The following is a 13,000-nucleotide window of genomic DNA, read 5'->3' as shown; positions in this document are numbered from 1 at the left end:
CCAATGTGAAAGCAGCCCTAGGTTTGAACTGGCTCTTATTGTTTTCTGTAAAAGGCAGAAAATTGGTTGATCCGTATAGCCTACTGTATCCGTATATTCACAATGTAGGTAAACATCAAACATCATCATTCACTCACTCATCATCATCATCATCATCACCTTTGCTTAAAATACTTGCTATCAAGTCGCAATTGTAACAATACATTTTAAAAAAACTGGAGATGTCCAATGAAAGATACCAAAAAAAGTGTTAGGCCTATGATTTTATGGTAGCACAACTGGCGCGGTAAGGAGGATAGATTCAATTGGGTATATTTACTAAAGCTGAAGAAACAGTTCCGATATGCCTCAGCAGAGAATATGTGGACAGATAATGGGATTGATGTAAACTATTCAAAGCAAAATTGTATAGAGCTGATACATAACTTATATATAAATGTGGTAATATTAAGCCTGCAATTCAGATGTGGGTAGAGCCGTACATTCCCAATCCTCTCCCAGATACACGGAATTGAATCCAAATTTTGTTTTGGGTGAGCAATTCAAATACGTATGGATTGGCTTTCTAAAAAATTCGATGTTTAACCCAACTGAGATTAGCTGGTAGGCCTAATCTGGTTATGTTCTTATTTGTTGAAGAAAAGGGTATTTGGATAAATTGTAAAGAAAACTGTCCAATATATGCAATTTGCAAACTGACTAAACAGTAGAACACTTCTTATTGGTCTGTCCAATGTATAATCACATAAGAGACAATTCATTGCTAAATTTATACAGAATATTATATTGTGAATGACGAAGATAAAGCAACGGTACTCTTGTCCAACTTGAGTGTAGACAAAATAAACTCTGTGTACAATTTTACTGTGGAAGCAGTTCGAACAAGATCAGAGATATTGAGCCAACAGTGATATTATAAACAATATATTTATACAATTGAAGATATTACATTGAATTGATGTAAATATTTTATGTGACTTGTTATATCCATTGTATTGTTTGTATGCATGATTTTTCACTATGACATGTGTTTGTAACAATTTGTATGGGGCATAGCATAGCTCCGATTGCAAATAAACTTATTTATTTATTATTTATTCATTAGCCTAATATAAGTCTATATTGTGTTCATGGATACGGTCAATAAAGTGAAATATAGACAATCTGAACTTTTCAAACAATCTCTGGGCATATAACTTGGACCTAATGCTATGAAGATAGGCAGAGATAGTGAATAGGTTTTGGAATATTTGAGATTTTTTATATACATTAAATCTATTGTATCATTCATTCTCTTCTGATTGGATCTATGAAGAAGGAATAATAAATGCTTCCTATTTAAAATATGATTCGCAGTACAATTATTAAATTATTTTTATTTTAGCATTATATGTTTCAGCTCATAAGAGTCATTTCCAAATGCAACTGAGTTGCATAAAATAAAAAATAATTTCAAAAGAGTATCGTGATTCATATTTTAAATAGAAAACTTCGATAACTAGCCCTAAGAAAAAGGAAATCAGGAATATTGAAATAGAGCCAGGAAGGGGCCCAATTTTTTTTTTGTGGGGGCTATAGGTAAGTACCGATTACGGCACTGCTCAGACTTCATTGACTTTGAGCATGTCTGTTTGAAAAATGTACGTATTGCATGCTGTAATAGAGCCTATTATATATAATAGAATAGTTGTATGATATTGCCTGTCAACTCTATCCGATTGATAATAATTTTTTCCATATACCGTATTTCATTTACATCTACTGTCTGACCGGGGAACAGATTTTGATAACAGCACAATCACATTGATAAGCCCTTCCCGTCTTTTGGAGGAGACAATCATAATAAATTACGGTAGGCCTACAGACTAACTCATAAAATGTTAATATATTTTATTGAAATTTCTAGGTTTTTAAAGTGCAGTTCAATAAATAACTCAACTGAGAAATGCAGTCTCATAAGTACCGGTAACCGAGAATTGTAGGGTACTATATCATGGAGATTATTTGATTTTTTTTTACAAATTTCGTTGTGCAAATTGTTTATTTCTCAGTAAATAAATAGTACAACCAGAAACATAGCTTCTGAAATATTCATAAAACTATGTAGGTAGGCTACTCTAAATCGATGTATTCTAGAAACACTTATCCAAATTTACTGAGGGAAGAAACTTGTGAGGAAATTTTTTAAGGCAGATTCCATCAAAGTCATTCTTTACAATTATTTATGTTGTAGGTTTTAACCTAGGTTATAAGGAATGTCCATAAATATTCATTTCCAATTTCTATTTCTAATACGGTAACTCAAATCCATTGTCTTACAGAACTTATATTGTAGGCTGTAGGATACCTGTCAACAGCTTTTTTCTGACTTAATAAAAACTATGATAGCAACAATAGACTACAATACTTGGAGTAAGGTAAAATCTAGTTGTGAAAAGTTACCTATATCAAATGAATAATCATCAATCATTTACTGATTGATAAGATGCTTTTATGGTGGTTTTACCAAATCTAATAACCTCATCCAAATTTAATAATACAGATCTAACCTCAAAATAACACAAATCTAACCTCAAAGATAGCAAGAACTGTCAAAACAGTTGTGCTTGGTTTCAAGGCCTTCTAGACTTTTACCTGAAGAGTAGACCGTAGGTAGAGAGTAACCAAGCCTGGAACATTGCAGACGTTTTGCCAGAGTGCAGCACAGTAGTTGGGTCAAGTCGTAGGTTGGGGCAGATGTCAATTGGGTCAGTTGGTTTTTTGATATTCATAGAGTTGGGACAAACTGTATATTGGGTCAAATGGTTTCGCGGTTTTCCTCTATTTTGAAAAATTGGGTCTAGTGGTAGGTTGGGTCAAATGGCAGTTGGTTGAGTGCCGCTACATAATAACAGGGGTAGGTAAATTTTTTCAAGGAGTATCAAACAATTTCCTCCTTATCATAATATACAATGGAACTGGATGTTATTTCACTGAATGCTTAATAGATAGTGGCTCTTATAAGTTTATAATGAGAGAAATTCATTGAATTTTCAAATTACTCCCTCTTCCCCAATCTCCCGCTAGACGGCTCGCCTAACAGCATTTAGTTCATATGCAAAATTAGAACTTTCCACTATGGATACAGTCTATGAAAAAGGTTGACAACCATTGGCTATTCAATGAAAACAAAAAGCAACTGAAATAATATTATTTTTAATGAGCAGTTTTGACATCATTTATTAGAATCATTTTAGAACAATAATAGAAAAATATAATGCTGCATTACACAGCACCTCAAGAACATGTCATGATTAAAATAATTCCATGCTCTTTCTCAATTTTCAAGTTCAAAATCGCAATTATGAATTAAATTAGATCGATTTAAATTATTCAATTGAAGAACATATTGTAATAAAGTTTGGATTATGCTACATTTTTATAATGGACAATAGTTTATCTAGCCACTGATTCACTTATTGTTTTCTTGTTCTTGTTGATTACAAATAAAAATTAATCCACTTTGTCATTGGAGACGTAGCGCTCATGCGATCTGGAGAGTTGAGACACAGTGCCCCTACTACAGCACCAATCCAGCTCAGACAGAAATCGTCATTTGCGTATACAAGCGCTTTCTACCGGTATACGATGATACTGCACATTAGGCGAAACAATAGCCGGTAAGAATGTTCTCTCTGTTCCTTCTACTTGTGGGTGGTGCTGACTGGAATCTAATCTACTTCAAGATGGTGGAATTGTAGCACGATTCTGTCAATTTTGTTTCTGTTTGTATTCTGCGGACAAAACTTAGGAGCATCAGAGTCAGAGGTTATGTTCTGCATTCTGATTGATATTTTCATATTGTCTACAATCTAATTTACTTCGAGGATTAAGGTTGGTGTTGAAAAACGATTCATTCATTCAAGTAGAAAAATAGTAAATAATCCATATTAATTGGCAGCAAGCTAGAAGTTTAGATTTTCACTACTTTAAGTCAAGCTTGTTGACAACCACTTTCTTTTTTTGAACAAAAACTCAGGTCTTAAAACTACTATACATTTACCGTATCTTAATATTCATACTTTCTAATTTTCTGTGCAATTTGACAAATTTGAATAATTTACTTACATAGTAGTTTTGTGTTTACTTATATAGTAGTTTTACTTACCAATTGAGTTTCTTCATCCTATGCAATGAGAGTTGTGTCGTCAGCAAACGGGAGTGCTTCTCCATCAATACTAAGGTCATTTATGAAGATGAGGAACAGAAAAGGGCCAATGATTCATCCCTGTGGCTCTCCATACTTGACCTGAAGCTCCTGTAATTTGGCACCGTTTACTGTTACAACCTGGCTACACCGTAGAAGGTACTCCTCCATTGTTTTCATGACCACTCCTCCAATCCCATATCTCAAAGCTTCCCCAGCAAAATCTCATGAGACACGCAATTGAATGCTTTGGTGAAGTTACAGAGATTCATGGCAGTTGAATGTTTCTTCTCCATCGCATCAAGAATGGTGTAATGAAAAACCTCTGCATTCTAGGCTTTTATTGATCAGTAATGAATTCATAACAGATTCAAAATTAGAATAAATAGTTCAACATCTGATAACAGAAACATAAGAAGAAAACACTAGTCATATGATGATTCAATATCATCACATTCTTCCCGTCTTTAGGAATTCAATGAATAGTCTTTCAAATAAGAAGGCATTTTGCGCTCTCTATAAGATCTTCGCAGGGTGCCATCAGGAGGCTCTTCTTCATCACTGAGGGGGAATCCTGTATTTGTTTCATCTTGATTTTCATTATAATTTTCTTGATTGTTCTCAGGCTCTGCGTGATCACTAAGGCTTGATCCTGCATTTGTATCATCTTGATTTTTATCGTTATCTTCTTGAATGCTCTCTTCTCCTCGAGGGGCAAGGTTTTTCAGTGATACAGTTGTCTCTCTTCCATCACTAAGCCGTACCTTGGCATATTGTGGGTTGATTTGAAGAATATCCACCTCCTCGACCAATGGATCGAATTTACTTCTTCGTATAGGTACTTTCATTAGGACTTTGTTTGAAGGGGCAAGCCAGGTTGGAAGTGCTATACCATTAGATGATTGTCTATAGTGTCGGAACATCCTATCATGTGGCGTCTCATTAGTAGCCGTGCACAATAGGGATCGAATAGAATGTAGAGAATCTGGGAGCACAGATTCCCAATCAGATACATCCAAATTTCTATGCTTCAATGTAAGAGACACTGTGCGCCAAATTGTACCCTTTTCTCGTTCGATTTGGCCATTTCCTGGTGCGTTATAAGGTGATGACATGGAAGTGGCTACTCCTCGATTATGAAGGAATTCCTGCAGCTCTCTGGATTTGAAAGAGGTTCCATTGTCAGTATGTACATAAGAAGGTAAACCAAATGTGGTAAACAAGTTCACAAGGCACTGAATTACAGTTGATGAATTCATATTCGGACAAGGGTATGTAAACGGAAACCTAGAGTACTCATCAATTATTGTCAACAAATATTTGTTTTTAGTTTTTGATGGAAGAGGACCCTTGAAGTCCATGCTTAATCTTTCAAATGGATGTGTCGCCTTTATGAGAGTAGATTTCAATTTCTTGAAAAATTGAGGTTTTATGGCATTACATGTTTGACATGAAGAAGTCATTTTTCTGACATCCTCAACTGAATAGGGTAAATTATGAGTTCTTACCCAATGAATCATTCTGGTCACTCCAGGGTGACACAAGTCACAGTGTAGGGAGTGTAATTTATCGGTTTGAGTTGCATTACACACTCTGGAAAGTGCATCTGCTACTTGGTTGTCCTTTCCTGGTCTGTAAATTATTTCGTAATTGTAGCATGACATCTCCAATCGCCATCGTTGTATTTTTTCATTTTTTATTTTATTTTGATGAGTCATATCAAACATGAATGATACAGAGCGCTGGTCAGTGATAATTTTGAAGAATCTTCCAAGTAAGAAATGTCTCCACTTTTTAAGAGCACACACAATAGCAAAAGCCTCTTTTTCAATGGATGAATGTTTACGCTCACTATCATTCAGCTTCTGAGAAAAGAATGCTACTGGACGTCCACACTGTGATAGGACAGCTGAAATTGAAAAATCAGATGCATCTGTTTCAACCACAAAAGGTTCAAAGTCGTCAATTGTACTAACTACTGCCTTAGAAATCTCAGTTTTGAGTTGATTGAAGTCAGCTATAGCTTCAGAAGTCAAAGGAAAGGTCTTTGCTGTAAGAAGCCGTTTAGCTTTATCTGAATAATTGGATATCCATTTGGAATAGTGTGCAAACATTCCAATTGTTCGCTCAAGAGCCTTTCTATTATCTGGGGGTGGAAGATTGAGCAATGGTTTCAGACGTTCAGGGTCAGGAGAAATTGTCCCATTTTTAATTTTATAGCCAAGCAAGCTTATTGAAGTAAGTGAATATTTGCTTTTTTCTGTATTGATTGTAAAATTATATTTTTGTACTGCATCTAAGAATTTTTTGAGATTCAAATCATGTTCCTTCTGATTCTTACCACATATTGTCACATCATCCAGGTATGCATACGTTTTTTCAAGTTTTTCATTATTAATAACATTATCAATGACTCGCTGAAAAGTGGGTACACCATCTGTCAGACCAAAAGCAAGCCTTCGAAATTGATACAAACGGCCACATGCCTCAAATGCAGTGAAAGGTCGATCTTTTTCTCGTAGGGGTACCTGGTGGTAAGCGCTTTTCAAGTCAATAGTGGTGAATACAGAGTTTTTTGAGACCTTAGAAACAATATCTTCAAGACTAGGGAGGGGATATGCGTCAAGATGTGTGTATCGGTTAATAGTTTGAGAATAGTCTATTACCATTCGCTTTTTGTGATTTTCGTTCTTCACTACAAATGCTTGAGCTCTCCAGGGAGACCTGCTTTCTTCAATAATTCCATCAGCTAGCAGTTTCTCAATTTCTTTCTCCATGAAACTAGTGTCTTCAAGAGAATGCTTTCGGGATTTAGTAATTATAGGTTTAATGTCTTTAGTTAAAAACTCAAAAAGTGGTGGAGGTTCTATCTTTGCTGGAGCCAGATAATTGATAGTCAATGGGGGTTTAGTTCCTCCAAATGAAACTCTAAGTTCAGAGTGTTGATTAAGTAAGTCATGTCCTACAATAACATTAGCACACAAATCAGGCAATACACTGAATTTTGTTTTGGGGTAATGTTGACCTGAAAATTCTAAATGAGCTACACAATAAAAGGAAATGTTCTTTCTTAGTGATGTTGAAGCCATGGACACTGCACCAGTTGTAGGGTACATTTCAAGTCCACATTTTTTAGCAAAACAGTGTGAAATAAATGTCTCAGAGCTTCCTGTATCTATCAAAGCAGAAGTAGGAATGTTGTTTACCTGAGCTTGTACTGTAGCATTTTCAAGAACAGTAGAGGCTGCAATAAGCGCCGAAGATGAAGAAGTTTTAGTAGATTTGCAGACATTTTTCCAATGACCTATTTTCTGGCATTTTTCGCATGAGTCATTTAGTGCAGGGCACTGCTGACGTGTTTTATGTCGCTGACGACCACAAAAATAACATTTTTGAAAACTTGAGCTTCCAGTTTTTACAGCTGACAAATTTGTTTCTTTACATGAATTTTCTGAAGAATTATTTGAAGTGGCATTAAGAGTTATTTCAGAAGAGTAAGAAGCTGATTGATTTCTGGCAGATTCCAAGGCACGTGCTTTTTCAATAGCTTCATCAAGAGTTAGCTTGTCAAACTCCAAAAGTCTCAGTCTTATCTGATGAGAGCTGAGGCCCCGGATAAATGAATCACGAATGTATGTTTTCCTATGAGTTTCAGAATCAACATCTGCAAACCCACAATTCTTACTCAGTTGTTGTAAAGCTTGGTTATATTGGTCAATTGTCTCATCTGAAGACTGTTTTCTAGTTGCCAATTTATGTCTAGCGAATATTTCATTTATTGGTTTTACATATGCAGATTTTAGTGCGTCAATAGCCGAAGTATATGAATTTTTGTCGGCAATTGTTTGATAAACAGAATGAGATAGAAAGTTGGTAAGCAACCGCAACTTACTTTCATCATCGATGTCTTCTTCGTCAAAAGATGCGATGAAATTCTCGAAAGTCTTTAGCCAGAAGTTCCATTCTTGTAGAGCTGTTGGAGAATTCGGATCACCATCAAACTTGTCTGGTTTCAAAAATTTGTCCATCGTAAAGCGAATTTTCAGTTTTCGTTTCCAAAAAAGATTTGAAGATTATACATTTGTTGTTGAATAGAAATTGTGAAATAGAGAATAGAAATTGATTGACTCGTATTTGATAAGATGAATTGATTTGATGATTTTTGATTACTGATCAATAAATTGTAATGAAAAACCTCTGCATTCTAGGCTTTATTGATCAGTAATGAATTCATAACAGATTCAAAATTAGAATAAATAGTTCAACATCTGATAACAGAAACATAAGAAGAAAACACTAGTCATATGATGATTCAATATCATCACAAATGGATTCTACCAGGCGTTGGACAGCACCCGTAGTAGACCTCCCACGGCGAAAACCAAACTTGTCCTCCGTGAAGAGTGAATTCTCCTTAAAATAAGCCGAAAGCTGAAAGAGCATCACAGACTCCATAATCCTTGCAAACACCGGAATCAGAGATATAGATCGGTAGTTTGACAACTCTTCAGTATCACCCTTTTTGAAGGTTGGCACTGTTCTTGAAATCTCCAGTAGATCAGGAAAGACACCTGCTGATTAGCCTGCTAAGTGGTGAGGCTATTGAAGAAATGACTGCCTTCATAAGAAAGTTAGACAATCCATAGACGTCAGGGCTTCTCGAGCTCTTTTAGCCATTTACAATAATTCTTATCAAGTCCATAGGTGAAACTCTTCTCCATTTTTCAAATATACAGTTTTGTAATGGTATTCTGTCCACCGCACATGATGTAGTTCCTGTAAAACTAACAACAATCTGTGTAACAGAGTGAACAAAAAAATTGTTGGAATCATCTGGACTTGCATATTTTGGAAGAGCAGACTGTTTCTTTTTAGACTCATTTATAATATTCCAGGCTGCCTTACAGGGGTTTGCGGCTTGACTAATGATTTTTTTCCACACTGGACTTTTTGGCATCAGCAATTTCCTGATGATAGATTTTCTCAAGTCTTAGGTATGCAGTATAATACCTATTCCTCAGTTCATCACTGGTGGCAGATTTACAAAGGCTTCTTGCCAGAATCACTAAGGCTTTAATATTGGCCAATTCAGCAGTGAACCATGACTTCTGAACTTTCTTTTCCAGTCCATGCTTCTTTCCTACATCCACAGTAGGCCGTTTAGAACTCAGTGGGGAAAAACTGTCGAAAAGAGAATTACATTTCTCAAAGAACTGTACAAAAGCTAATCGAGGCTCACTGTCAACGATAATTGTACTCCTATCCATTCTTTCCAGTGCACCATTAAGTAATGGAATGTTGCATTCATCAATTCTTCTGTAAGTAAAAGCTTACCTGGTACACCAATCAGGGACCTCCTTCATCCCCTCACACAAACCGGAAATGTCTATCACAAGGGCTTGATGATCGGCCACAACAGGACCCACTACGTCCACACTATAGTCCCAGGAGTTCAAATTGGTAACAACTGTGTCAAGAGTTGATCAACTCTTGTTGGTGCTCTATTGCCAATAAACAAGCCAAAAGTTTTTAATAAAATAGTAAAGCGCTTCTCACTTACACTGTTTTTTTTTCTAAATGAATGTTGTAGTCACCACACCTGAACTTGAAGAAGCATTTGAAACCTGCAAGAACTGCATTTCTTCAGCTTCTCTCCTTGTCCATCCCCAAATTGGCGCACCACTTGGTTTATTTACTGATGCTTCCAACCATTCAGTTGGAGCATGCCTACAACAACTGGTTGAAGGCATATGGCAACCTCTTGCTTTATTTTCAAAAAACATATCTTTGAAAGAAGGCCGTTGGCCTGCATACTATCGTAAGCAATTTGCGGTTTATGCAGCGGTGCAGCATTTTCGCCACCTCTTAGAAGGACACCCTTTCACTATCTACTCAGACCACAAGCCTTTAATCTATGCTTTTCGAACCGTAAAAAACTTCCACCAATTCAACCAAACCAATTATCATTTATCTCTGAGTTTTCAACAGATATACAATATGTCAAAGACACCCAAAACATTGTTGCTGATACACCTTGTGGAAATTTTGTGACACCAACAAAAAGATTTTCCCATATTCACGTCGATCTAATTGGCCTACTTCCTCCTGCACGATCTTTCAAATATTGCTTAACTGTCACAGATCGTTTTACTCGATGGCCGGAAGTTTATCCACTATCTGACATAACTGCAGAGACAGTGTGTCATGCACTTTTGGATTGCTGGATATCTCGTTTTGGCTTCCCAGAAGCTGTGACTACAGATCGCGGGACACAATTCACTTCCAACCTCTCTTCAACACATTCTGAAGGAATCCAATGTGATAAAAAAGCAAAATCTGAAATCTTGGAATGTATAATTCCACAGTAACTCCTTCATGAGTTGCAGACTTTGGTTGTGGAAATGATTATATTTTGGTTCAGTTGTTCTCTCAAATATTAATTTATTCACAATATATTTGATGTTTTCAATAATTATTAAACGGAAGTGGTTTATTGGATTTATACTCAATTGGGGAACTATTCTGAACGATAGCCTATTTGGTTATCCGTCTAATAATTGAATAGTGTTGAATTGATCACAAGTACTGTGGAATAATAAGTAAATGATTAATGGATGCCTCAATCGCTATTCAACAAATGGAAATTGCTCTTAAAAGCTCTCAAGCATTCCGGTCACGTGTTAGACGCTCTCTCTTCCTCTCTCTTAACTAATTGGCGCAACATCTCCGGCCTTTATTTGCCACTTGATGGAATCAGTAGGGAAATACTGCCAATGATTGAATATTAACCATTATGAAAATATATTACCTTCCTAACCATGCTTATAAAACATTTCTTCTTCTTCTTCTTCTTCTCTTCTTCTTCTTCTTCTTCTTCTTCTCTTCTTCTTCTTCTTCTTCTTCTTCTTCTTCTTCTTCTTCTCTTCTTCTTCTTCTCCTCCTCCTCCTCTTACTCCTCCTGTCGTCTTCTCCTTCTCCTGTCGTCGTCTTCTTCTTCTTCTTTAGTAGTAGTTTGTTTCTTTCTTTAAATTCAATTATTCTCAATTTTCATTTCAGTTATCATAATGGACCTCAAAGAACCGAAAAGAAAGCGTTTTAGTGGAGACCACCTCCGACGCCCAGTGCTGATTGATGACATCTCCGATTTATCTGTTTGCAAATCTCTTTGGCCAACGGCTGTCGGCTATTTTAATGGTGACTGTGTCATCATTAATAATCGAGAAGAAATATCTGCGTTGTACAATGCAGTAAGTTTTTATTTTTTCCCATTCACTATCATAAATCAAGTAAAGAGTCTTTAGTTGAGCATCACGGTTAGCATCAGTTTATCTTTTCTCAACAACCAACTACTCTTCTCTGTCAATTCTTTTTCCCCCATTTCTGTTCTGTTGGTGGCAGAAACTCTGTTCCATTGCAGTCAATTTATATTATTATTCTAATGAGTAGAGGATCAATTAAACTGTTTTGTTACTTTTAAAGATCTCTCTTGTATTCCTGCTTTCTCATACCTATTCCTCCTGTTTGATCATGCAGTTTATGACTTCACCATTTGAATATTAAGCCTTTAGTTTAATGTATAATTATTGAAATTGAAGTAATATAGGGTTGTACTACTATTGCATATTCAATTCAGTTTAAAACTCAACTGTAATTCTTGATCAAAAATAATTGAAATATCAAGTTTTTATTTTATTACATGACCTATCATTTATTGTTATTTTTCATCTAGGCCTACAATCTATCATCGTAGATTATTATAATCAATCAATTAAGAATTGTTGGATGTTATCCAACTTCTAATTATATTTATTCAGCACTGTATTTACTGTTACAGCACTATTCATCAAATAATATCGGGGCACCGAGCTTTGCTCGTTATTTTAATTTATTGATAAACAGAACACAGTTCTCTAAAATGGTCGTGTTTATATTTTACAACTGGCTGTACGTCAGCTTATGAATTTCGGGGATGCCATATTTTGATTTTCCACATACTCACTCGCTCACTCACTATTTTAATATCCACAGACGACGAAAGTCACAGCTGTTTCAGCCAAGGATGAATTATCCTTTTATTGTCGTTCAGCGAGTTTTCCTAGGGATGAGACCTAGTGCAATCGAATTTTTATATCATAAACCTACTATATTGTAAATTTCGTCAAAATCGTTAGAGCTGTTTTCGAGATCCGTTGGACATAATTAAATACACATATAATCATATAAAAAGATAACTATATAAATATATAATATAGGGACACCGAGCTTCGCTCGTTATTTATTTATTGATAAACAGAACTCAATTCTTTAAAATTATTGGGGAAGGACTAACAAGCACAGCCCAGAACTGTTTCTTCCCCGAATTTTGATTTATACAATATACATATTCCAAAAAGTAGGTTATGTTCCATACTCTTGAATTCAGGTCAAATTTTCAGTCCAAATGTTTGAAAACATAAAAGTTCTAATTTAGATTGTTTACATACCAAATTGAATAACAAAATAACACTCACTAATTACTTAGAACTGTAAAATAATGATCATTGAATAATTGAATAATTTATTTGCCAAAAAAACAAAATACAAAAACTTTACTAAAAATAAATAAGCACTTAACTAAAATACATAAATGTTAATTTATTTAATTTTCAATAATATATTTTTAATGACATTGCTAGCATAGACAATTAGTCTGTTCGCTAGCAATGAGTTGAGATTAAAAAATAATAAATAATAATAATACAGTAATATATTCAGAAAAATAAATAATAATGTTCTCACATTTTGCAACATTTAATATGGAGCTTTCATATTTAT

The 13,000-nt window shown here is 35.2% G+C and overlaps 2 protein-coding genes across 2 annotated transcripts in view; one reads left to right on the top strand and one right to left on the bottom strand.

The window, feature by feature from the left end:
• LOC120354190 (protein ANTAGONIST OF LIKE HETEROCHROMATIN PROTEIN 1-like) overlaps positions 1-4,251 on the bottom strand; it is a 19,776-nt gene extending 15,525 nt beyond the window's left edge. The window contains exon 1 of the mRNA XM_039440750.1: positions 4,148-4,251. Coding sequence (XP_039296684.1) covers positions 4,148-4,227 — 80 coding nt within the window. The 5' untranslated portion in view covers positions 4,228-4,251. The remainder of the gene's footprint in view (positions 1-4,147) is intronic.
• Positions 3,717-13,000, top strand: part of LOC111043441 (tRNA-splicing endonuclease subunit Sen2) — a 22,908-nt gene continuing 13,624 nt past the window's right edge. The window contains exons 1-2 of the mRNA XM_022328397.2: positions 3,717-3,873; positions 11,243-11,433. Of these exons, the coding sequence (XP_022184089.2) occupies positions 11,251-11,433 (183 nt within the window). The 5' untranslated portion in view covers positions 3,717-3,873; positions 11,243-11,250. The remainder of the gene's footprint in view (positions 3,874-11,242; positions 11,434-13,000) is intronic.

Source organism: Nilaparvata lugens, chromosome 1, assembly GCF_014356525.2.
Source record: "Nilaparvata lugens isolate BPH chromosome 1, ASM1435652v1, whole genome shotgun sequence".
In the NCBI taxonomy this organism is placed as follows: domain Eukaryota; kingdom Metazoa; phylum Arthropoda; class Insecta; order Hemiptera; family Delphacidae; genus Nilaparvata; species Nilaparvata lugens.
This window is presented reverse-complemented; position numbering and strand designations above follow the sequence as displayed.